Here is a 25174-nt window from a genome sequence, read left to right as displayed (position 1 = left end):
TTGTGATGTAAAATAATACTAAAATTATATATTTTATGTCCAGTAAACAAAGCCAACCTAAAAAACATTTGTGTAGGGCTGTCCAGATTATTGTGTGGCCCACAAGACCATGGAGAAATATTAATCATTCCTAAGAAGAAAATGTATTTTTTTTATTCCTAGTAAATAAAAATAAAATTAATTATTTGAAGTGAAAAAAAAAACAAAAAATTGAAGCGTCCTTGGAACATGTTGACTTGAGTTTAGTGGAGCCGAAACATAGGGACAATTTCAATAAAGTTACTGAAAACATTTCCCTTTCTTTCCTTTATCCATGCAACTAGACTGTTAGTTCAGAGAATACATAACACACAACAGATTTATACTCAGAGACTTAGATGGCAATAGCAAAGAATAATTTCAGAGATATACAAATGGAGAAACAACAAGATTACTCAATTAGAAACAGCAGAATAAATAAAAAATCACTGGAGAATCGAAATCACTTTGCATTATGTAACAGGCCTCGACCTTGGCTTGCTTTCCTTGGCCAGAGAAATTACAAATTTATAGAGGCTGAAGAAGGATCTAGAATCATGCATGTGATTTAGATGGAGATCTATAAACTAATGGTGGTGTAGAAGGATCTAGAATCCTACATGTGATTTAGATGGAGATCTAGAAACTGATGGCAGTGTAGAAGGATCTAGAATCCTGCATGAATTTGGCTTCACACTTAACATTCTCCCACTTGAAGCCAAATAAAAGTCATGAATCAAGTCACACTGATTCCTACTATGCCTCTACATAACTCATGTTTATTTCGTGGTAGAATCTTAATGAGCATATCAGCAGGGTTCCTATCTGTATGGATCTTTTCCAAGGATAATTGTTCTTCCTCCAACACATGCCAAATCCAATGGTACCTTAAGTCAATGTGCTTGGTTTTTGAATGAAATGTTGGGGTTTTCGCCAAATGAATGGCACTCTGACTATCATAATATAACACGTAATTGTCCCACTTTATTCCTATCTCTCTTAGGAATCGTTGCATCCACAACATCTCTTTACAAGCTTATGTTGTAGCTATGTACTCTGCTTCTATTGTAGAGAGGGCTACTATTCGTTGTAGCCTTAACACCCAAGATACTGCTGCACCTGCAAATGTATACAAATAACTTGTAGTGGACTTTCTGGTGTCCATATCTCCAGCCATATCCACATCTGTAAATCTTTCAAGCACAGTCTCATCATGACCAAAACATAAAAAATAATGACTAGTGCCCTTGAGATACCTCAAAATCCATTTTACTGCTTGCCAATGTTGTTTGCGTGGATTGGAAAGGAACCTACTCACTAGTCCCATTGAATATGCAATGTCTGGTCGTGTGCATACCATGGCATACATCAAACTGCCAACTACTGAAGCATAAGGAATTTTTCTCATCTCTTCTTTCTCCTTGTCATCACTAGGACATAATTCAATACTCAGCTTGACGTGGGTTGCAAGGGGTGTACCAACTGGCTTGGCATCCTTCATACTAAACCTGTCAAGCACCTTCTTGATATATTTTTCTTGTGACAACCACAACCGTTGGTTTTTCTTGTCACGCATAATCTGCATGCTCAATATCTGTTGTGCTGGTCCCAAATCCTTAATTGCAAATTTGCTACCCAAATCTTTCTTCAACCTATTGATCTTATTCTTATCATGCCCAACAATCAACATGTCATCCACATATAACAATAATATGATATACTTTCCTTCATCGTACCTCTTGATATAGACACAATGGTCAACATCCAACCTCTGAAAACCATGTTCCAACATGAATGAATCAAATTTCTTGTACCATTGTTGAGATGCCTGTTTCAACCCATAGAGACTCTTCTTCAGCCTACAAACAAGGCCTTCTTTGACTTTTTCTACGAAGCCTTCTGGCTGCTCAATATAAATTTCTTCCTCCAATTCACCATGAAGGAAAGCAGTCTTTACATCTAATTGTTCACATTCTAAGTCTAAAGTAGTAACTAGATCAAGAATGACTCTAATGGATGACATTTTAACAAAAAGTGAGAAAATTTCAGTGAAGTCAATACCTTCTTTTTGGGAAAAACATTTCACCACTAGCCTTGCTTTATACCTCTCCTTCTTTTCATCACCTTGATGCTTAATCTTGTAAACCCATTTTTTTGTAGAGCCTTTCTACCTTTTGGGAGATTTACCAACTCCCAAGTTTTATTTTCCAGCAAAGAGTTCATTTCTTCTTCTATTTCTTTCTTCCATTCTTCACTGTGCTCAACTTTACAGGCTTCTTGAAAACAATTAGGCTCACCTTCATCAGTCAACAAAATATAGTTTGAAGGAGGATACCTTTGTGAAGGCTTATGAGGCCTAGAATATTTGTGAAGCAACTGTGGTGGTGCATTATCAGGTTGAATCTCCTGTAAAGGTTCCTGCAAGATTCCTTCTTCTTGTTGTTCATCATTTTCCACTTGTTGTTCTTCATGCTCCTGAATTTGCTATTCATTTTCTTGTATTGGTGGTATGTTTTCCTACTGCTCTTCAAACCTATCAATAACCTTCTTGACCTCCAACTCACCTATATTCCTCTTGAACATTTCTGACTCATTAAATATAACATCCCTGCTTCTAATAATTTTATGTTTGACTGGATCCCATAGACAATAACCAAAATCTTCATCCACATATCCCAAAAAAATGCATTTCATAGATTTATCATCTAGCTTAGTTCTATTTTATTTGGGAATATGTACGAATGCTTCACATCCAAAGATTTTCAAGTGAGAATAATTCAAATTCTTACTAGTCCAAACTTCTTTAGGGATACCGCCATCCAAGGCTATAGTTGGAGATCTATTTATGAGGTAGCAAGCAGTCCTGATTGCTTCAGCCCAAAAATTCTTCTCCAAACCGGAATTGGACAACATACTTCGCACCTTTTCCATAATGGTGCGATTCATCCTTTCTGTGACACCATTCTGTTGAGGAGTACCAGGCATAGTCTTCTCATGCTTTATGCCAAACCTGTTACAATATTCCTTAAATGCATTTGAGCAATATTCTCCACCATTATCTGTTCTTAAACACTTGAGCAATTTGTTAGTCTCTCTTTCAACAACAACATGAAAATTTTGAAATATTCCAAACACTTCACTTTTACTTTTCATAGGATATGCCCAAACCTTCCTGGATGCATCATCTATAAATGTTACAAAATATGATGCTCCTCCTAATGATTTGATGTTAACAGGCCCAAACACATCTGAGTGTACCAATTCTAACACATTTTTCTTTCTGTCATGGCCACCTTTAAGGAATGAAACCCTTCTTTGTCTGCCATATATACAATGCTCACAAAGATCAAGATTGTAGGATTTCAAACCTGGCAATAAATTTTTACCAACAAGGATTTTTAAGCCCTTCTCACTCATGTGACCCAAATGCTTATGCCACAGATCTACTGAATTTCCTTCTTTTGTGATAGCAACCAAATCTGATTTTCCTATCATTGTCTTCAATGTGTATAATGTTCCTATCTTGGGTCCTTTGGCCATGACCAATGCTCCTTTGCTAATTTTCCAACCTCCTTTTCCAAAGCTTGTGGAATAGCCTTCATCATCCAATCATCCCATAGAGATTAAACTCATGCGCATTTCTGGTACATGCCTAACCTGTTTCAACAATATATCTTGTCCATCTTTCATCTTGATCTAGACATCTCCCACTCCAAAAATACTGCAAAAATGATTATTCCCCAAATGCACTCTACCATAATCACCAGGATTATATGAAACAAAACTATCTTTGCATGGGGTTACATGGTGAGATGCCTCAAAGTCAAGGATCCAATCAAAGCTACTGCTAGATGTATATACACATGCATCTTCTACTGAAACAGTAAACAACACATCACCATCTGTGGCTACAATAGTAGTCTCACCTTCATTTGTGCTAGATGACTTGTGATTTTTATTAGATGGTCTTTGGTCCTTTTGTCCTTTCTTCCAAAATCAACATTCTTTCTTCATGTGCCTGGGTTTGCCACAATGAAAGCAAATGATCCTTCCTCTCCTTGATTTTGGTCGGCCTCTCGATCTTGATCGCCCTTGCCAGCCTTGATCCATTCTCCTACCACGATCAGCTAGAGCTAAAGCTTCTCCTCCTTGGTTTTCCACAATTGACTTGCGTCACAGTTCCTCATTCATTAAACTGCTGCTGATATCATCAAACTTCAGGGTCGCTGCAGTTGTTGAAGTGCTCATAGCTACAATTAAATTTTCCTAGCTGTCTGGCATAGAACACATTAGCAAAATAGCTCTAATTTCATCATCTGAAATGATTTTAATAGAGGAAAGCTTATTAATAATAATATTAAATGCATTCAAGTGCTCAGCAACTAAAGCACCCTCCTTCATTTTGAGATCATAAAGCTTCTTCATCAAGAACACATTGTTTGATGTTGTGTTCTTCTCATATAGATCATGGAGCTTCTTCCATAATCCTTCAACCACCTTTTCTCCGGACACATTGAAATACACATTCTTTGCTATATATTGGCGGATTGTTGCAATCACATTTCTATCTAGCTTATTCCATTCTTCATATGTCATCAATGAGGGTTTCTTTGTTGTGCCCTCAATTGGCAAATACTGATCCTTCAAAGTCAGTATATCATCCATTTGTGATTTCCGTAGGGAAAAATTAGCCCCGCTCAACTTCTCCATATCTGTAACTGTTGTCTCCATTTTCAATATATTGATGTCCAAAAACAAAAACTCCACTTAAAGATAAAAATTTAATTATTACTCTTTAAAATTTAGTAATAATGACCTTCCTCCTTTTTAAAATGCCCTTTCCAAAATTCCTACTCCTTTTTAAAATATGCTTTTAAAAATTCTAACATATAATTATGTAAATATAAAAACATATATAATGTTTTAACCTTTTCACATTTCACAAATACATATGTTGGTTTGTATATGTGCAAGCTTGATGATTTTTTTTTTACGAACTCCACGTAAAGCACTTACGCACTCCACGTTTTAGGCTTCATGGCACGTTTCACCATATGCCCGTGGCCTTTTTATTTCTTGCAACAACTATCTTAATGTTCCTCAGCTATTTCCTGAACAAATCCTTTTCTTGGACTCTCTTCTTTGCAGCGATTTTCGATTTCCTGGACAGATCCTTCAACAGCTCTAGAGGTAACAACCAATGTTTTAATGAATGATGCTAGAGTAAGGCGATGGCACTAAGCAGCTTGCACATTGGATATTTGACCCTAGCTCCGATACCAGTTGTTAGTTTATAGCATACTTAACACACAACAGATTTATACTCAGAGACTTAGATGGCAATAGCAAAGAATAATTTCAGAGACAAACAAATGGAGAAACAACAAGATTACTCAATCAGAAACAATGGAATAGATAAAACAATCACTGGAGAACTGAAATCACTTTGCATTACATAACAGGCCTGGACCTTGGCTTGCTTTCTTTGGCCACAGAAATTACAAATTTATAGAGGCTGAAGAAGGATCTAGAGTCCTGCATGTGATTTAGATGGAGATCTAGAAACTAATGGTGGTGTAGAAGGATCTAGAATCCTGCATGTGATTTAGATGGAGATCTAGAAACTCATGGCGGTGTAGAAGGATCTAATATCCTGCATAAATTTGGCTTCACACTTAACATAGACACCAACACACCCTCGTCGAAAGTTCGCTTGTCATCTCCAATGGGGTTTCTCTATGAGAGTCGTTGTCATAATAAAGAGAGAATTTACTTTGCTTCGCTGGATTGTACTGTCCTTCAAAGCCTATGAACTTACTGTTCCAATAGGGTATATATTTCAATTTTATTAACTTACTACTCTAATAGGGTATATATTTCAATTTTTATGAACTTATTACTCCAATAGGCTATTTATTTTCAACTTATGGATGGGGCTTGAGGAATTTTTATTAGTGTAGTCTAAGTAAATAATTCAGGTATTTTTCTAAGTACAGACAATCCAGATTATCATGTTATAATGTTAGTTACGATCAAAATAACCAAGAGAACGCAAGCAAGAAATTCTGACACATTTTTAATGAATCATCGAGCATTCACAATCTTGAATTTGGATAGGGTAACACAAATTATCAAGCGACCTATATTAATAAATCGGGTTGGTAATATTTGCACAAAATGAAGCACCACACAGGTTTATTTTTTAATTGTTTTTTCTTGGCATCCATAATGTTTGTATCATTCCAATAATGTTTTCATTTTAATAATTCAATATTATTCAAACATTTTATTTGAAGTTAGTCAAAATGGTTTCATATTTTTTGAATAACGATCACGATTTTAGCAATAAACTTGTTTCATCACGAAAGCTTATTGTTTTGTTACATTTTCCTGGGATGTATATCATTTTTCTCATTTTCGTTCATTTGCATTCTAATCCTTCAATACATTTCAACGCTTACCTGGACTTAATCAAAGTGGTTTCATATTTTTGTGTGTTTATAATTGAGTTATCATAGTGTTTTGACACTCTACTGAATTTTGGTTTTTAATGCATAAATGAACTAACTGGGTGTTTGGCAGATTAAAATAATTTAACAAAAAGCTTACTTTTAAAAAGCTTATTCCATAGCTATCCAACCAAAAACATAAAAGGCCTAAAAACATCAAAAAATGAAGCTACCTTGGTGGAATAGAAGATGGGCGTGGGTATATGGCCTCCAAATTCCTAACTTCTCGTTCACACTGTACTTTAACTTCTAAATAGGGTTGAGTTTTTTACTCTTGCAGGAGTCCTGTGTTTTATGTTTTACCCTGTTCTTGGAGTAGGCCGAACCCATTAAAAGGCTTGCTTGTAAGCCTTATCAGATCAAACTTCTTGTGATCAAAATTGTGGTAATTCTGTGGTATAAATAGGCAGTAACCCTTATTGAAAAGAATCAAATAGAGGAAAGTTTACAGTGATTGTCTCAGTACAGACTTGTTGATGTGAGTAACTTAAGTTGCAGGCCTGTAAGGTGTTTTAGAAGAGCAACAGAGAGCAGATCTTCAAGGTTGTGCAGGCCTGTACATAGGCCTTTCAATAACTCTGAAGTTGATGCGGTGTGATTTATTGTGAGTAGGCTTAAGACATGTTTGTAATTAGTTAAAATTTATTGTGGGGCCATGCTTAATATGGAAAGAGAAATATCGAGGATGGCTGGGATCATTTGTAATGAGTTCCCTTGTCCTTAAAACATAGGAAACACAATGGACATGTTCTCTTTGAAGCACTGGTTTGTAATGACTTATGGAATTGAAAAATGGGATTTTGTGCCTGTGTGTTTGGGCATACCTTAGTGATTTTTATTTTATTTTTGGGTGGTTCTTTTTTCAAACTAATTAGATTCACACTATGTTTATAATATTATATCAGGTTCTCGGAAAGAATGCTGGACTTTTCTCTCTATATTTTCTATTTTATATTGTTCATGCATTAGGACTTGAAAATAAAGATGGCTACTTTTCTCTCTATATATTTTCTATTTTATATTGTTCATGCATTAGGAGTTGAAACTAAATATGGTTCTTCTCTGCTTAGTTGTAGGTTGCATATATATCACATTCCCTCTTCTATACCTTCAAATTGTTTGCATTGCTTGAATTTCAAGAGGCATCCATAGGTTGAGAGCTCATGTTAGTATCATGGTTTTTTTTCCTATGTTTCCTCTGTCAATTGATTAACTAGTACATGCTTGAACAATTTTTGTAGGCAAGAAGCCAAAATATTGTGCCCATAAAGATTCTTGTAGTTTCATTAAGTAGTACAGAAAATAATGAAATTTCTGTAGTTTTTAGAAGTTTTTGGAAATTTTTGGAAATTTAAGTTATAGTTATTAAGTTTTAATATTTTGAGTGTTTTATGTGTCTTTTTATAGTGCTGAATCTATTTCTACTATAAAAAATAAAATTTAAACATTTTCACTTAAAAAAATAGAAAATAATTTTATTTTTATTTTTTATTATTTGGCGAATCGTAATATACAAGAGTGAAATATAATTAAATTAAAATGATTGAAATCAAAACTTAAAAAAATTGAAATATAATTAAATTAAAATGATTGAAATGTTTTCTTTCAGGAAAACAGAATTTTATTTTTACACCGTAAGGCGTTCCCTTTGAAATGAACTTTGCTCTCCACCATTAGATGATATGTTAGACGATTGAGCCATGTTGAGTCGTTCGATTATGCTGAGGTAGTTGAAACTCTCTGACCGCCTGAGTAGCGCAGAAATACCCCAGGGTTGTTACCAGACCACATCAACCAGCAGGGCCGCGAAGCTCGAGGGGAGATATTTGGATGACCACCTGAGCAGTGCAGAAATACCCCAGGGTTGTTACCAGAGCACATCAACCAGCAGGGCCGTGGAGCTCGAGGGGAGATATTCGGATGAGATTATGGTCGGTGGTTCTTCTAGAAGAGCTCTGCGCTTGGACAAGGGCTTGCCTTTTTACACCGTAAGGCGTTCCCTTTGAAATGAACTTTGCTCTCTGCCTACGTGTCATTACTTTGCACCATTAGATGATATGTTAGACGATTGAGCCATGTTGAGTCGTTCGATTATGCTGAGGTAGTTGAAACTCTCTAACCGCCTGAGCAGCGCAGAAATACCCCAGGGTTGTTACCAGACCACATCAACCAGCAGGGCCGCGGAGCTCGAGGGGAGATATTTGGATGACCACCTGAGCAGTGCAGAAATACCCCAGGGTTGTTACCAGAGCACATCAACCAGCAGGGCCGTGGAGCTCGAGGGGAGATATTCGGATGAGATTATGGTCGGTGGTTCTTCTAGAAGAGCTCTGCGCTTGGACAAGGGCTTGCCCATATCAAAGGGGGATTTACATAATTTTTGTTGGCCATCCACTCTCTCGTACAGAAAGAGAAGCCTTTAGGCGAACCAGACTTCAAACTTGCAACTTGGGTAGTTGTTTTGTTGGAAAATTTTTGTAGCAGTTGGTTGTTATAATGTGGTAAGTGTTTTTTTTAAGACCTTGTTCAGTTGCTTCCCCACTATGTTTTATACAATTTATCTGGTGAATGCTAATCTTACCCCTTCTTTTTTGCTACTTGCAAGGTACAACGACCACCAAGAGCAAAAAGGTCAGGTAGACATGGGAGCAGGTCTAAAATACTTTCTATTTCCTGGCAGAGCCTAGAAAGTTTGAAAGCTTCCATGCTGGGTATATTTTTCAGGTGAATTTCATCCCCTTTCCACATTCTGTCTAGGGTTTGGCTGAGATGTTGAGCCCAACAATTCCAGGTAAACTTCCACGCCTTGCCTAAATCAAAACTTGTCTAATTGTTGTGCTTTGTGCAGTTTTATCCTGTAAATATTTGGTTTGGGTGTCGATGTAGGTTAGCATTTCAGGACGATTTCCATCCTCAATATAGCTACAAAAAAATCCCTTTTCAGGCTTTACACGCTTTTCGAGGCTAATTTCACTTTCGCTGTAGCTCGAAAGCTCAGCTATGTTTTCTTTTGGTTAATATTCCTCTGTGGTACTACTCGTTCAGGTTTTCACTTGAATACATTTATATATGTATTTGTTTTGCACTGGAATGTGAAAAGGAAATCAAGGAAATTCTCGATTCTGTTTACAGGTATCATAAAAATTTTAATTTCACTAGTCTTCCCTTACCCATTTTCTCTGAAAATTCCTTCAACGTAACATTATGACATATCCTGCATACAGGCATTGGAACGAAAGTCTGAAGCCCGTTGCAGATCTTGAGATCACTGCTTTGGGATTTCGACTTCTTCGGCTGCATCGGTACAGTGTAACTCCAGGTGGGTACTATGGATTGTGTTTCTTTGCAAAAGGGTAGAAGTTCAAATCCCCAGGGGTATAGTATGTATATTTTTCTGAAAGATTCTGGAATGGCAGGGACATGAATGAGGTCAAAAATTGACCTCATTCTTGGCAAGCCAGTGTTTCCAGAGTAGAAGCAAAGAGATATTGTCAAGGGTATAGTTCAGATTATGCACGCTTAGCCAAAAGTGTTTATAAGTAAGTGAGACCCCAGATTCAATTTCACTTTCATAATTTCTCTTCATCCTTTTTCCCAAATTTAGCATAATTTGCAAGTTCATTCCTTTTCGTGCCTTGGTGCATATCATTGCAGAAATATTGCAACGCTCAAACCCGTGGGAAGTATACACACAAAGAATTAACAGTACTTGGAAATTGCTGCTCACAAACATCAATTGAATAAAACATACAATAGAATATTTACTCTTCACACCATATAGATAAAATCTGCTTACCGTTTATTTCAGGAAAAACTGCATTGTAACCTGCTGGAATAAAAACTGGAATTCCATGTATCATGGTTTTGTGCTAAAGGAGTCATTCCACTTTCATTTTAACTATCAATTCACACCTTTGTAGAATTTATTTGTAGTTACTGAACTACACGTTTTCCTTATTTAGTGATATGCTATTATGCATATCTAAAAAATCACGTCATCCTTAGTGCAACAACATTTGTTTTGACTGTCAAGAAACACAGAAATCAGTTTATGTTTTCTAGGTTATAGCCACTGATTCATGATCCTTTCAACTCATGACTTAATTTTTATAGAATATAATTTATAGAATGTGTTTTCCTGATCAGTAAATGGACAAGATTGACATAAAAAAGGAATCAAAACAAGAGAGATGTTCTATCCAGGATGAGTAGTTATTTATTCTCTTTTAGCAATTTTGGGTCAGGCAAAGTTATGAAAAAACGTATATTAAGGCAATTGCAACCTTGGAAGAGAGCAGGAACGGTGCTTTGGCAATCCTAAGAGCCAGTTGTAGGAATTTTCCTAGGCAGGAGCAGATGGACTCTGCAGTTAAAATAGGGTGCTTCGCAGGAATTTGACTAGGTAGGAGCAGATGGACTCTGAAGTTAAAATAGGGTGCTTTTGCACTTCAATCACCGTTTAGGCCTGTTGCTAATTGCATGGAAGCTCTGTTACAGTACACCTTATGTTTTAAGATAAGGGAAGTTGGGATGAGTTGACCAAATACCCACCATTAGCATTAATATATATATATATATATGCTAATGGTGGGTATTTGGACAACTGTAATATAATTTGCACCACATTTAAAACAACAGATAGCCTTTGAGATACAAGTGACATGCAATAGTGAGAATGGATGATAGTATGATTAAATTTAAGTTTCTGACACAGGGCTGAGCATTGTAAAAGAGTCCTGCTAGACATGAATTAGATTTCCTATGCGTTATATATAAACGGTTTGAAATTTTTAGGATAGATCATGTGGTTTTACTTGCCATGTGAAATTCATATGGACCAAGAAGTTCATGAGGTCAAAATCCATCTCTGAGAGCTTCCCCTGGGATGAATAAGCTTATAGATATCAAATAAGACACTTGTTATTTTACATTTGGCTTTCAACATCCTGTCACGTTCTAATTTTTCCTCTTTCTAAAATTGTTACTTCATTTTCTTCCTTTTTTACTTTGCTCCATACATTGAAGCCAGTTCTGTAGAAAAATAAAGAACTATTGTAAAACAGTTTGATTCTTTGTTCCAAGTCTTAGTTTTCAATTGAAACTAGTCCTGTTAAAAAATAAAGAACTATTGAATAATAGTTTGAATCTTTGTTCCAAGTCTCAGTTTTCAATTGAAACCAGTATTGTAAAAAATTAAAGAACTGCTGTAAAACAGTTTGACCTTTGTACCAAGTCTTAGTTTTTAGTTGAATGAATTGTCTTTGCGTTACTTTTGTAGCGTTCCATCATTTTTTCTGGCGTTTTGTCTTTAATAAATGAATGAATGAATTTGTGTATTGTTTGTTTTCCATGTGTGTTGAGTATTGTGCTCTGTTATTTGTCAATTGAATACGATCTTGCTTTTAAAAAGGCGCATGAACGAAATATTGAACACTGGAAAAAGGATTGCTTCATTGATGATAAAGAAACTAGCCTGGAATTTGTGTCTATATCGATTGTTTAGAGTTCTTGTGGTACATAGCAGCATAGGAGATGAGCGGAGGCTACAGAAAAATGACTTTAAGCTGACACAAATTGATTAGTTTTATATGCTTGGTAAGTAATGTATTCAGAATACTCCCTCTGAATTTATATGATGACTTGTATGTGTTAGGTTGATTTTTCTCTTAAAATAATTATGTTGATAAGTTATTTTTACCTTAATTACATTACGGAGGTGGTTATCATTAAAGAGAATTAGTTTAGAAATTTAATACTTTGGTAAATAATTGATTATTTTACCTTAATCACACTATGGAGGTGGTTAGCATTAAAGAGAATTGGTACATTATTTACAAAGTGTCTCTCCCAACAAAAGACGAAGAATTTAATTTTGATTATCAGCCTAATCACATTAAGAAAACAGGTTTCCCTTCAGAATGTCAATTATTTTGATCCTGGGTAACAGCGTGTATAAAAATTCTCTGTTATATTAAAATTCAAACACCATTGCACTCTGTAAAATTCCACCAAAAATATTCCTGTTTATCAAATATTCAGTTGGATGTCATAGATTATTTTCAATGAACATAACACTTTGAATCCTTGTTGATTTTGGTATGGACATGAATTCAAATGATTTATTAGGAAGTATTCGTCCATCTTTGAGTAATCTCACAAAACTCTATTGGTTCATTCTGGTGTGTGCCTGGCCTTTTATTTCAGGAAAAACTGCATTGTAACCTGCTGGAATAAAAAACCAGAATTCCATGTATCATGGTTTTGTGCTAAAGGAGTCATTCCACTTTCATTTTAACTATCAATTCACACCTTTGTAGAATTTATTTGTAGTTACTGAACTACACATTTTCCTTATTTAGTGATATGCTATTATGCATATCTGGAAAATCACGTCATCCTTAATGTAGCAGCATTTGTTTTGACTGTCAAGAAACACAGAAATCAGTTTATGCTTCCTAGGTTATAGCCACTGATTCATGATCCTTTCAACTCATGACTTATTTTTTATAGAATATAATTTATAGAATGTGTTTTCCTGATTAGTAAATGGACAAGATTGACATAAAAGAGGAATCAAAACAAGAGAGATGTTCTATCCAGGATGAGTAGTTATTTATTCTCTTTTAGCAATTTTGGGTCAGGCAAAGTTATGAAAAAACGTATATTAAGGCAATTACAACCTTGGAAGAGAGGAGGAATGGTGCTTTGGTAATCCTAAGAGCCAGTTGCAGGAATTTGCCTAGGCAGGAGCAGATGGACTCTGCAGTTAAAATAGGGTGCTTTCGCAGGAATTTGACTAGGTAGGAGCAGATGGACTCTGAAGTTAAAATAGGGTGATTTTGCACTTCAATCACCGTTTAGGCCTGTTCCTAATTGCATGGAAGCTCTGTTACAATACACCTTATGTTTTAAGATAAGGGAAGTTGGGATGAGTTGACCAAATACCCACCATTAGCATATATATATATATATATATATATATATATATGGGGCCAGGACCATGTGGCAGGTAGCTTGTGAACTGTTATATATATATATATATATATATAGGGCCAGGACCATGTGGCAGGTAGCTTGTGAACTGTAATATAATTTGTACCACATTTAAAACAACAGATAGCCTTTCAGATACAAGTGACATGCAATAGTGAGAATGGATGATAGTATGATTAAATTTAAGTTTCTGACACAGGGCTGAGCATTGTAAAAGAGTCCTGCTAGACATGAATTAGATTTCCTATGCGTTATATATAAACGGTTTGAAATTTTTAGGATATCTCATGTGGTTTTACTTGCCATGTGAAATTCATATGGACCAAGAAGTTCACGAGGTCAAAATCCATCTCTGAGAGCTTCCCCTGGGATGAATAAACTTATAGATATCAAATAAGACGCTTGTTATTTTACATTTTTCTTTCAACATCCTGTCACGTTCTAATTTTTCCTCTTTCTAAAATTGTTACTTCATTTTCTTCCTTTTTAACTTTTCTCCATACATTGAAGCCAGTTCTGTAGAAAAATAAAGAACTATTGTAAAACAGTTTGATTCTTTGTTCAAAGTCTTAGTTTTCAATTGAAACTATTCCTGTAAAAAAATATAGAACTATTGAATAACAGCTTGAATCTTTGTTCCAAGTCTCAGTTTTCAATTGAAACCAGTATTGTAGAAAATTAAAGAACTGCTGTAAAACAGTTTGACCTTTGTACCAAGTCTTAGTTTTCAATTGAATGAATAGTCTTTGCGTTACTTTTTCTGGCGTTTTGTCTTTAATAAATGAATGACTGAATGAATTTGTGTATTGTTTGTTTTCTGTGTGTGTTGAGTATTGTGCTCTGTTATTGTCAATTGAATACGATCTTGCTTTTAAAAAGGCGCATGAACGAAATATTGAACACTGGAAAAAGGATTGCTTCATTGATGATAAAGAAACTGGCCTGGAATTTGTGTCTATATCGATTGTTTAGAGTTCTTGTGGTACATAGCAGCATAGGAGCTGAGCGGAGACTACAAAAAAATGACTTTACGCTGACACAAATTGATTAGTTTTATACGTTTGGTAAGTAATGTATTCAGAATCCTCCCTCTGAATTTATATGATGACTTGTATGTGTTAGGTTGATTTTTCTCTTAAAATAATTATGTTGATAAGTTATTTTTAGCTTAATCACATTATGGAGGTGGTTATCATTAAAGAGAATTAGTTTAGAAATTTAGTACTTTGGTAATAATTGATTATTTTACCTTAATCACACTATGGAGGTGGTTAACATTAAAGAGAATTGGTACATTATTTGCAAAGTGTCTCTCCCAACAAAAGACGAAGAATTTAATTTTGATTATCAGCCTAATCACATTAAACAAATAGTTTTCCCTTCAGAATGTCAATTGTTTTGATCCTGGGTAATAGCGTGTATAAAAATTCTCTTTTCTCTCAAAATTCAAACACCATCGCACTCTGTAAAATTTCACCAAAAATATTTCTATTTATCAAATATTTAGTTGGATGTCATAGATTATTTTCAATGAACATAACACTTTGAATCCTTGTTGATTTTGGTATGGACATGAATTTAAATGATTTATCAGGAAGCATTCATCCATCTTTGAGTAATCTTACAAAACTCTACTGGTTCATTCTGGTGTGTACCTGGCCTTACAGGTGGAATCAGGTGGCTCAGATTTTTGGTGCATTCGGTCTTTCGTGATCAGACCCATCTCCAGTATCTCATGGCAACTCAAGCTCAAGCCTCAGCAAGCAACCATCAAGAGCATTCTGAGTCTTTATCCACCCCCAGTTAAAATGCCACTCAGTTCCTGTTGCGTTATCTCTTTTAAGTCATTCTCTTTCCTCTCCATTTTCAATTACAAGCCCACCTTCAATTGCATAAAAAACTCATACTCTGTCAGTCAATGTACACTCAATTCAATAACCCACAACTTCAACCCCTTTCAGATCACCTTCAAAAACCTGGGTATTTCTCAGTTGATATATGCAAAGCACAAAAACAACTTTCTCAAGGATGTGGGTAAGCAAACTCTGTCAATGGCATCGATGCTCTTGTTCACCTTTCTGATTCAGTAAGTGCAGTTGACACCATCTTTAGCAATTCCCCAAATCCTGAACTCAGACTTTCAATCCAACATGGCCTCAAAAGAGCCAGAAGCAATAAAAGTCCCAGACCTTCAGCTACCCAACAACTTCATCAATGTTATTGACATAGCCAGGGTCTTATCTCCAGGCCAAGCAGTGAAGATTTCACAAGAGTTGCAGGCTTTGGAAGACGAGTCAGAGTGGAAAACGAGAATCCTTACAAGGTCTGGGCCATCCCCATCTCCTTCAGATAAATCCTTCAGGGACCTATGGCGCCCTGATGACAAGACTGTGATTATAGTAGAGGACATCTCTTCCCCAAACATCTTGAATTTCGGCACAGGATTAACAGTGGGTTCCAAGCTTCCTCGTCAATCCTTCGGTGAGCTGCAGGCCAAGTATGGGAATCAATTTTTTTGATCGGAAGAGGGCTATCAGGCAGCTCTTTTGAATACAATTGATGCCATCAAGCAGTGCATTGTTAGGGAAGAGGGATGCAATAACGTGCCTGGTTTGGCAGATGTCCTGTACTTTTTAACTCTTGCGACATCCATTGCTAGTGGTTGTGTGTTTGGGTTTGCTTCTCGGCTTAGCCCTCAGGGTAGAGTGGAGGGTTCATGGCAGTGGGTTCTTCTTCTTTCTCCTCTGTGGCTATTGTTATTTCCTTCGTTTGGGATACTTCCAATTGTGTGGAGAACTTCGGATTGGGAGCCTTTGGTAAAGAATAGCTTAGGGTTTTTAGGAGCAGCGGCTGCTTTTTATCTGACATCCATCTTTGGACAATCACCTATTGAGAAAAAATGATTTAACTCTGATATAAAAGTCTGGGAATTTTTTATTTTGCAAAAGTTCAGGGCTGAAATGCAACTCATGTTTATTAGTATCGTTAGGAGGGTTGCAATGGCTGCTTATAATTTTTTTAGTATAGCCTTATGTTAAGGGTTGTCCCTTTGGCATATCTCCCTGTGGCATATCTGAACCTGTCTCTCTTATATGGGACTATTAATCCACTGTTTGCATCAAAGGAAATGGAGATATAACACTGAGAGTGATCATGCAGGACTACATCGATTAATGGGTCTCCTTCACATATCCACCATGCTCTGTAGTGATTGTAATTAGCTGTAAAGTTCCCAAGTCTGACATTCTTTGTGCTAAGCAGCCATGTTATTTTGTTGTTTTGCTTTTAGTTACATTCATCAGAGAATAAATTTTGTTTTGATTTGTGTAAAATAAACCTTTTATTGCAGGCATTATATTGTTTTTTGTTTCAGGATGTGGTTACTCCAGACTCATGAATTTTCTGAATGTATGGCAATGAGGCCTTCCCCCATAGCTTATAGGTATGTCATTCTTGTGTATACTACTTAATTTTACATTCCCATGGTGTGGGAATTACCGTCTCGTCTAATTTTCATGGGTTTGGATGTGCCAGAGGATGTGTGCTGGTATCGTCGAGCTGGTTCAAGTATTCATGGGACAAGAGAAAAATGGATTCCATTACCATCGTGGTGAAAACTCTCAGGTCTGCATTTATCGTTTTTCCCTCAATTCCTTGTTATTGTTGTTTTGTGTTCCTCAAAGGAACACGTTTGGTTCTCATGCAAACTATTTTTCTCTGGCTGTTTAGGGTATCCACAGTGGAATGGAATTCACCAAACTATAGCAACAGAACCAAAAGAAACTTCTCTTCAAGTGTGCTATGTATCTATAGGTATGGATTATTAACCCTTGTCTCAGAAAAATAACTCCCCTATTTACTTTTTTCATTTATGCTACATGTAGCCATGGTGTAAGCCTCGACTGGTTGTGGCTCTGTGACCTCAACTAGTTCACTTGGTTTATCGGTGGGTATTTCAGGGCACCATTGATGGTCGCTACAAAACTAATGCTTTCCCTCGTACATTTAATTAGCAGTTTTATGCATATCTTGGTGCCTGCTGCGACCGAGTGTCGTAGTTTCTTAGTCTATGTGTCCTCATTCTCGTGTGTGCCTGGCCTTACAAGTGGAATCAGGTGGCTCAGATTTTTGGCGCATTCAGTCTTTCGTGATTAGACCCATCTCCAGTGTCTCATGGAAACTCAAGCTCAAGCCTCAATAAGCAACCATCAAGAGAATTCTGAGTCTTTCTCCACCCCCAGTTAAAATGCCACTCAGTTCCTGCTGCATTATCTCTTTTAAGTCATTCTCTTTCCTCTCCATTTTCAATTACAAGCCCACCTTCAATCGCATAAAACACTCATATTCTATTAGTCAATGTACACCCGATTCAATAACCCACAACTTCAACCCCTTTCAGATCACCTTCAAAAACCTGGGTATTTCTCAGCTGATATATGCACAGCACAAAAACAACATTCTCAAGGATGTGGGTAAGCAAACTCTGTCAATGGCATCCATGCTCTTGTTCACCTTTCTGATTCAGCAAGTGCAGTTGACACCATCTTTAGCAATTACCCAAATCCTGAATTCAGACTTTCAATCCAACATGGCCTCAAAAGAGCCAGAAGCAATAAAAGTCCCAGACCTTCAGCTACCCAACAACTTCACCAATGTTATTGACATAGCCAGGGTCTTATCTCCAGCCCAAGAAGTGAAGATTTCACAAGAGTTGTAGGCTTTGGAAGACAAGTCAGAGTGGAAAATTGCGACCTTGGAAGAGAGGAGGAACGGTGCTTTGGCAATCCTAAGAGCCAGTTGCAGGAATTTGCCTAGGCAAGAGTAGATGGACTCTGAAGTTAAAATAGGGTGCTTTCACAGGAATTTGACTAGGCAGGAGAAGATGGACTCTGAAGTTAAAATAGGGTGCTTTTGCACTTTAATCACCATTTAGGCCTATTCCTAATGGCCTGGAAACTCTGTTACAGTACACCTTATGTTTTAAGATAAGGGAAGTTGGGATGAGTTGACCAAATACCCACCATTAGCCTTAATATATATATATATATATATATATATATATATATATATATATATATATATATATATATATATAGGGCCAGGACCATGTGGTGGGTAGCTTGCGAACTGTTATATATATATATATATATATATATATATATATATATCTATAGGGCCAGGACCATGTGGCAGGTAGCTTGTGAACTGTAATATAATTTGTACCACATTTAAAACAATAGATAGCCTTTCAGATACAAGTGACATGCAATAGTGAGAATGGATGATAGTATGATTAAATTGAAGTTTCTGACACAGGGCTGATCATTGTAAAAGAGTCCTGCTAGACATGAATTAGATTTCCTATGCGTTATATATAAACTATTTGAAATTTTTAGGATATCTCATGTGGTTTTACTTGCCATGTGAAATTCATATGGACCAAGAAGTTCACGAGGTCAAAATCCATCTCTGAGAGCTTCCCCTGGGATGAATAAGCTTATAGATATCAAATAAGATGCTTGTTATTTTTACATTTGGCTTGTCATTCTTGTGTTTACTACTTCATTTTACATTCCCATGGTGTGGGCATTACTGTCTCATCTAATTTTCATGGGTTTGGATGTGCCAGAGGATGTGTACTAGTATCGTCGAGCTGGTTCAAGTATTCATGGGACAAGAGAACAATGGATTCCATTACCATCTTGGTGAAAACTCTCAGGTCCGCATTTATCGTTTTTCCCTCAATTCCTTGTTATTGTCGTTTTGTGTTCCTTAAAGGGACGCGTTTGGTTGTCATGCAAACTATTTTTCTCTGGCTGTTTAGGGTATCCACAGTGGAATGGAATTCACCAAACTATACAAACAGAACCAAGAGCAACTTCTCTTCAAGTGTGCTATGTATCTATAGGTATGGATTATTACCCCTTGTCTCAGAAAAATAACTCCCCTATTTACTTTTTTTCATTTATGCTACCTGTAGCCATGGTGTAAGCCTCGACTGGTTGTGGCTCTGTGACCTCAACCAGTTCACTTGGTTTATTAGTGGGTATTTCAGGGCACCATTGATGGTCGCTACAACGCTAATGCTTTCCCTCGTACATTTAATTAGCAGTGTTATGCATATCTTGGTGCCTGCTACGACTGAGTGTCGTAGTTTCTTAGTCTACGTGTCCTCATTCTGGTGTGTGCCTGGCCTTACAGGTGGAATCAGGTGGCTCAGATTTTTGGTGCATTCGGTCTTTCGTGATTAGACCCATCTCCAGTATCTCATGGCAACTCAAGTTCAAGCCTCAGCAAGCAACCATCAAGAGCATTCTGAGTCTTTCTCCACCCCCAGTTAAAATGCCACTCAGTTCCTGCTGCATTATCTCTTTTAAGTCATTCTCTTTCCTCTCCATTTTCAATTACAAGCCCACCTTAAATCACATAAAGCACTCATATTCTATTAATCAATGTACACCCGATTCAATAACCCACAACTTCAACCCCTTTCAGATCACCTTCAAAAACCTGGGTATTTCTCAGTTGATATATGCACAACACAAAAACAACATTCTCAAGGATGTGGGTAAGCAAACTCTGTCAATGGCATCCATGCTCTTGTTAACCTTTCTGATTCAGCAAGTGCAGTTGACACCATCTTTAGCAATTACCCAAATCCTGAATTCAGACATTCAATCCAACATGGCCTCAAAAGAGCCAGAAGCAATAAAAGTCCCAGACCTTTAGCTACCCAACAACTTCACCAATGTTATTGACATAGCCAGGGTATTATCTCCAGCCTAAGCAGTGAAGATTTCACAAGAGTTGTAGGTTTTGGAAGACAAGTCAGAGTGGAAAATTGTGACCTTGGAAGAGAGGAGGAACAGTGCTTTGGAAATCCTAAGAGACAGTTGCAGGAATTTGCCTAGGCAGGAGCAGATGGACTCTGAAGTTAAAATAGGGTGCGTTCCCAGGAATTTGACTCGGCAGGAGCAGATGGACTCTGAAGTTAAAATAGGGTGCTTTTGCACTTCAATCACCATTTAGGCCTATTCCTAATGGCCTGGAAGCTCGGTTATAGTACAACTTATGTTTTAAGATAAGGGAATTTTGGATGAGTTGACCAAATACCCACCATTAGCATATATATATATATATATATATATATATATATATGGGGCTAGCACCATGTGGCAGGTAGCTTGTGAACTGTTATATATATATATATAGGGACAGGACCATGTGGTAGGTAGCTTGTGAACTGTAATATAATTTGTACCACATTTAAAACAACAGATAGCCTTTCAAATACAAGTGACATGAAATAGTGAGAATGGATGATAGTATGATTAAATTTAAGTTTTTGACATAGGGCTGAGCATTGTAAAAGAGTCCTGCTAGACATTAATTAGATTTCCTATGCGTTATATATAAACGGTTTGAAATTTTTAGGATAGCTCATGTGGTTTTACCTGCCATGTGAAATTCATATGGACCAAGAAGTTCACGAGGTCAAAATCCATCTCTGAGAGCTTCCCTTGGGATGAATAAGCTTATAGATATCAAATAAGACGCTTGTTATTTTACATTTGGCTTTCAACATCCTGTCACGTTCTAATTTTTCCTCTTTCTAAAATTGTTACTTCATTTTCTTCCTTTTTTACTTTGCTCCATACATTGAAGCCAGTTCTGTAGAAAAATAAAGAACTATTGTAAAACAGTTTGATTCTTTGTTCCAAGTCTTAGTTTTCAATTGAAACTAGTCCTGTAAAAAAATAAAGAACTGTTGAATAACAGTTTGAATCTTTGTTCCAAGTCTCAGTTTTCAATTGAAACTAGTATTGTAGAAAATTAAAGAACTGCTGTAAAACAGCTTGACCTTTTTACCAAGTCTTAGTTTTCAGTTGAATGAATTATCTTTGCGTTACTTTTGTAGCGTTCCATCACTTTTTCTGGCGTTTTGTCTTTAATAAATGAATGAATGAATTTGTGTATTGTTTGTTTTCTGTGTGTGTTGAGTATTGTGCTCTGTTATTGTCAATTGAATACGATCTTGCTTTTAAAAGGGTGCATGAACGAAATATTGAACACTGGAAAAAGGATTGCTTCATTGATGATAAAGAAACTGGCCTGGAATTTGTGTCTATATCGATTGTTTAGAGTTCTTGTGGTACATAACAGCATAGGAGCTGAGTGGAGACTACAGAAAAATGACTTTAAGCTGAAACAAATTGATTAGCTTTATACGTTTGGTAAGTAATGTATTCAGAATCCTCCCTCTGAATTTATATGATGACTTGTATGTGTTAGGTTGAATTTTCTCTTAAAATAATTATGTTGATAAGTTATTTTTACCTTAATTACATTATGGAGGTGGTTATCATTAAAGAGAATTAGTTTAGAAATTTAATACTTTGGTAAATAATTGATTATTTTACCTTAATCACACTATGGAGGTGGTTAACATTAAAGAGAATTGGTACATTATTTACAAAGTGTCTCTCCCAACAAAAGACGAAGAATTTAATTTTGATTATCAACCTAATTACATTAATAAAATAGTTTTCCCTTCAGAATGTCAATTGTTTTGATCCTGGGTAACAACGAGTATAAAAATTCTCTTTTCTATTAAAATTCAAACACCATCGCACTATTCCAACAAAAATATTCCTGTTTATCAAATATTCAGTTGGATGTCATAGATTATTTTCAATGAACATAACACTTTGAATCCTTGTTGATTTTGGTATGGACATGAATTCAAATGATTTATCAGGGAGTATTCGTCCATCTTTGAGTAATATTACAAAACTCCACTGGTTCATTCTGGTGTGTGCCTAGCCTTACAGGTGGAATCAGGTGGCTCAGATTTTTGGTGCATTCGGTCTTTCGTGATCAGACCCATCTCCAGTATCTCATGGAAACTCAAGCTCAAGCCTCAACAAGCAACCATCAAGAGGATTCCGAGTCTTTCTCCACCCCCAGTTAAAATGCCACTTAGTTCCTGCTGCGTTATCTCTTTTAAGTCATTCTCTTTCCTCTCCATTTTCAATTACAAGCCCACCTTCAATCGCATAAAACACTCATACTCTGTCAGTCAATGTACACCTGATTCAATAACCCACAACTTCAACCCCTTTTAGATCACCTTCAAAAACCTGGGTATTTCTCAGTTGATATATGCACAGCACAATTTTTTTTTTTTCAAGGATGTGGGTAAGCAAACTCTGTCAATGGCATCCGTGCCCTTGTTCACCTTTCTGATTCAGCAAGTGCAGTTGACACCATCTTTAGCAAGTACCCAAATCCTGAACTTAGACTTTCAATCCAACATGGCCTCAAAAGAGCCAGAAGCAATAAAAGTCCCAGACCTTCAGCTACCCAACAACTTCACCAATGTTATTGACATAGCCAGGGTCTTATCTCCAGCCCAAGCAGTGAAGATTTCTCAAGATTTGCAGGCTTTGGAAGACGAGTCAGAGTGGAAAACGAGAATCCTTACAAGGTTTGGGCCATCCCCATCTCCTTCAGATAAATCCTTCAGGGACCTATGCCGCCCTGATGACAGGACTATGATTATAGTAGATGACATCTCTTCCCCAAACATCTTGAATTTTGGCACAGGATTAATAGTGGGTTCCAGGCTTCCTCGTCAATCCTTCGATGAGCTGCAGGCCAAGTATGGGAATAAGTTTTTTGTATCGGAAGAGGCCTATCAGGCAGCGCTTTTGAATACAATCGATGCCATCAAGCAATGCATTGTTAGGGAGGAGGGATGCAATAATGTGCCTGGTTTGACAACTGTCCTGTACTTTTTAACTCTTGCGACATCCATTGCTAGGGGTTGTGTGTTTGGGTTTGTTGCCCGGCTTAGCCCTCAGGGAAGAGTGGAGGGTTCATGGCAGTGGGTTCTTCTTCTTTCTCCTCTGTGGCTATTGTTATTTCCTTTGTTTGGGATACTTCCAATTGTGCGGAGAACTTTGGATTGGGAGCCTTTGGTAAAGAACAGCTTAGGGTTTTTAGGAGTAGCTGCTGCTTTTTATCTGACACCCAACTTTGAAAAATCACCTATTGAGAAAAAATGATTTCTTTCTGATTATTTTTACGCTACATCGTTTTTATAGTTTTTATATGATTGCAAAATTTAGCTCAATATGGTGCGACTATTAAACATTTTACATTTTAAACTTTCATGAAACAGTGAATGGATTTTTGTAGATGGGGTACCTGAGTACATTTTTGTGATATGTTGACATGTTCTTTTTCAAAAAATATTTTATTTAATCAAGTTTTTGGGTTAAATATGTTTAAATGATGAATGCAGTAAGATTGGCATGTAATGCTCTGGTAAATAATTTATTATTTTACCTTAATTACATTATGGAGGTTGTTATCATTAAAGAGAATTAGTTTAGAATTAGTTTACAAACATTAAGACCTTAAATTATTTACAAAATGTAGGCCACCATTATACCATTTGATGGAGAATAATGAGTACCCATCAGCATCATTACCATAGGTTTCTCCCATAAAATGGTTTTGGGGTCAATGTCAATAGTGAAAATATCATCTACATAATAGTCAACATTTTTTATATCCGCTTCTCGTGGGATTGAATTTGAAGAGCCACACTTGATTCTTCTTTACCTTCACTATGTTAAGACAATTTAAGTACATATAGGTTATAGTTTTAATTTTATAGTTAACGTGTTAGGTATTAAAGTTTATGTCTTGTAACATTTCAGGAGTTACAATGTGTTTATGATGAGAGTGTACTAGGGGTCATAATTTTTAGAATTCATTGTGTTAAAAATCATATTGCACTATGGTTTACTTAATAATAGAGTTATTCCCTTAAGGATTATAAGGTAATAAATGCCATTTTTTCTTAATGGTAATAGTGGTTAGAAGTTGCATTTTGGAAGGGTTTGCAATTCTCCAAGAGTGATCAAAGTATATTATGGTTTATATGGGAAATGGGACATATAAGTATTTTGACTTTCATAATGGTTTTTGGTTAAGACACATATTGTATTTGATATTATAGTGACCATAGTGGTGAAAGGTTACATTAAGAAAGGGAAACAATTAGTGGGGCTAATATATAGTGCAATACATAGGAATATCTAATAATAAATTCATTATAAGTATTTTTATTCTTTATGAAAGTATTTTTTTTTGTTGTATTTGCGTTCTTCAATTTATGCCTTACGGCGTTTCCTTTGCAATATCTGGTGCAAATGTTAGTTATGATCCTTTCTTCTTATCTTTGAAGTAAAGGTGAACAACATTCGCTTTGGGTGAGGTGAATGAACTAAATTATTGGTTTAAAAACTGAGTGATTATCGTTATCCTCGTCTTTGTTCCTACAACTTTCCAGATAAAAACTTACTAACCAGCTGAAATATTTACTTTTGATTCCACTAACGTATTTATAATTTTTTTTATTGGTTTATTTTTTAAGCGGAAAAGTATTTTTATTTTGGTATTATTTTTCAAAGTCAAATTGTATTGGTCAATACAAGTGAAAATAATATATTATTTATTTTTTAAAAACCTGTTAAGTAAAAGAGGCACTTTCTATTATTATTAACAACGAGGTTATAACTTAATTAGACATTAAATTAAGTTGAAAATTTCCATATTTATAGGATAGGGAACCTTTTGATCGT

The 25174-nt window shown here is 36.1% G+C and overlaps 2 protein-coding genes and 1 pseudogene across 3 annotated transcripts; all 3 read left to right on the top strand.

Moving 5' to 3' along the window:
- Positions 1–8640: 8640 nt before the first annotated feature.
- Positions 8641–20621, top strand: LOC149188237 (uncharacterized). 2 transcript variants are annotated; one of them, XM_089412961.1, is made up of 8 exons: positions 8641–9028; positions 9133–9318; positions 16894–16962; positions 17055–17144; positions 17250–17333; positions 19150–19239; positions 19345–19428; positions 19722–20621. In XM_089412961.1, the coding sequence occupies exons 3-8, from the start codon at positions 16895–16897 to the stop codon at positions 19765–19767; spliced, it is 462 nt and encodes a 153-aa protein (XP_089269087.1). In that variant the 5' UTR covers positions 8641–9028; positions 9133–9318; position 16894; the 3' UTR covers positions 19768–20621. The 2 variants fall into 2 exon arrangements, 1 of the variants encoding a protein (XP_089269087.1); XR_016256256.1 differs by lacking the exons at positions 16894–16962; positions 17055–17144; positions 17250–17333; ... (1 more) ...; positions 19345–19428; positions 19722–20621 and adding exons at positions 9573–9659; positions 9752–9846; positions 9944–10066; positions 10182–10438 and having other exon boundaries at positions 9133–9251.
- Positions 15671–16039, top strand: LOC149188238 (thylakoid lumenal 15.0 kDa protein 2, chloroplastic pseudogene; annotated as a pseudogene).
- A 2213-nt stretch (positions 20622–22834) lies between the features above and the next one.
- LOC149188236 (thylakoid lumenal 15.0 kDa protein 2, chloroplastic-like) lies at positions 22835–23587 on the top strand. The gene has a single exon (XM_089409900.1). It carries the CDS (start codon positions 22835–22837, stop codon positions 23585–23587), a length of 753 nt encoding a protein of 250 aa, XP_089266026.1.
- The last annotated feature ends 1587 nt before the right edge of the window (positions 23588–25174 follow it).

This window comes from Pinus tabuliformis, chromosome 3_1 (genome assembly GCF_031772625.1).
Source record: "Pinus tabuliformis cultivar Carrire ecotype Pingquan chromosome 3_1, CPIR1, whole genome shotgun sequence".
Taxonomy (NCBI): Eukaryota; Viridiplantae; Streptophyta; class Pinopsida; order Pinales; family Pinaceae; genus Pinus; species Pinus tabuliformis.
Note: the sequence above shows the minus strand (reverse complement) of the source record. Positions and strands in the feature narration are given on the sequence as shown.

What these genes read in the sequence shown, in the direction of transcription:
- LOC149188237 (XM_089412961.1), top strand. Translation starts at nt 16,895, where the DNA reads ATGTGGTTACTCCAGACTCATGAATTTTCTGAATGTATGGCAATGAGG. An exon ending in ATCTTGGTGAAAACTCTCAG is followed by an intron (nt 19,240 to 19,344) that starts GTCCGCATTTAT and finishes CTGGCTGTTTAG; the next exon opens with GGTATCCACAGTGGAATGGA. An exon ending in AGTGTGCTATGTATCTATAG is followed by an intron (nt 19,429 to 19,721) that starts GTATGGATTATT and finishes CTGGCCTTACAG; the next exon opens with GTGGAATCAGGTGGCTCAGA.
- LOC149188236 (XM_089409900.1), top strand. Translation starts at nt 22,835, where the DNA reads ATGGCCTCAAAAGAGCCAGAAGCAATAAAAGTCCCAGACCTTCAGCTA.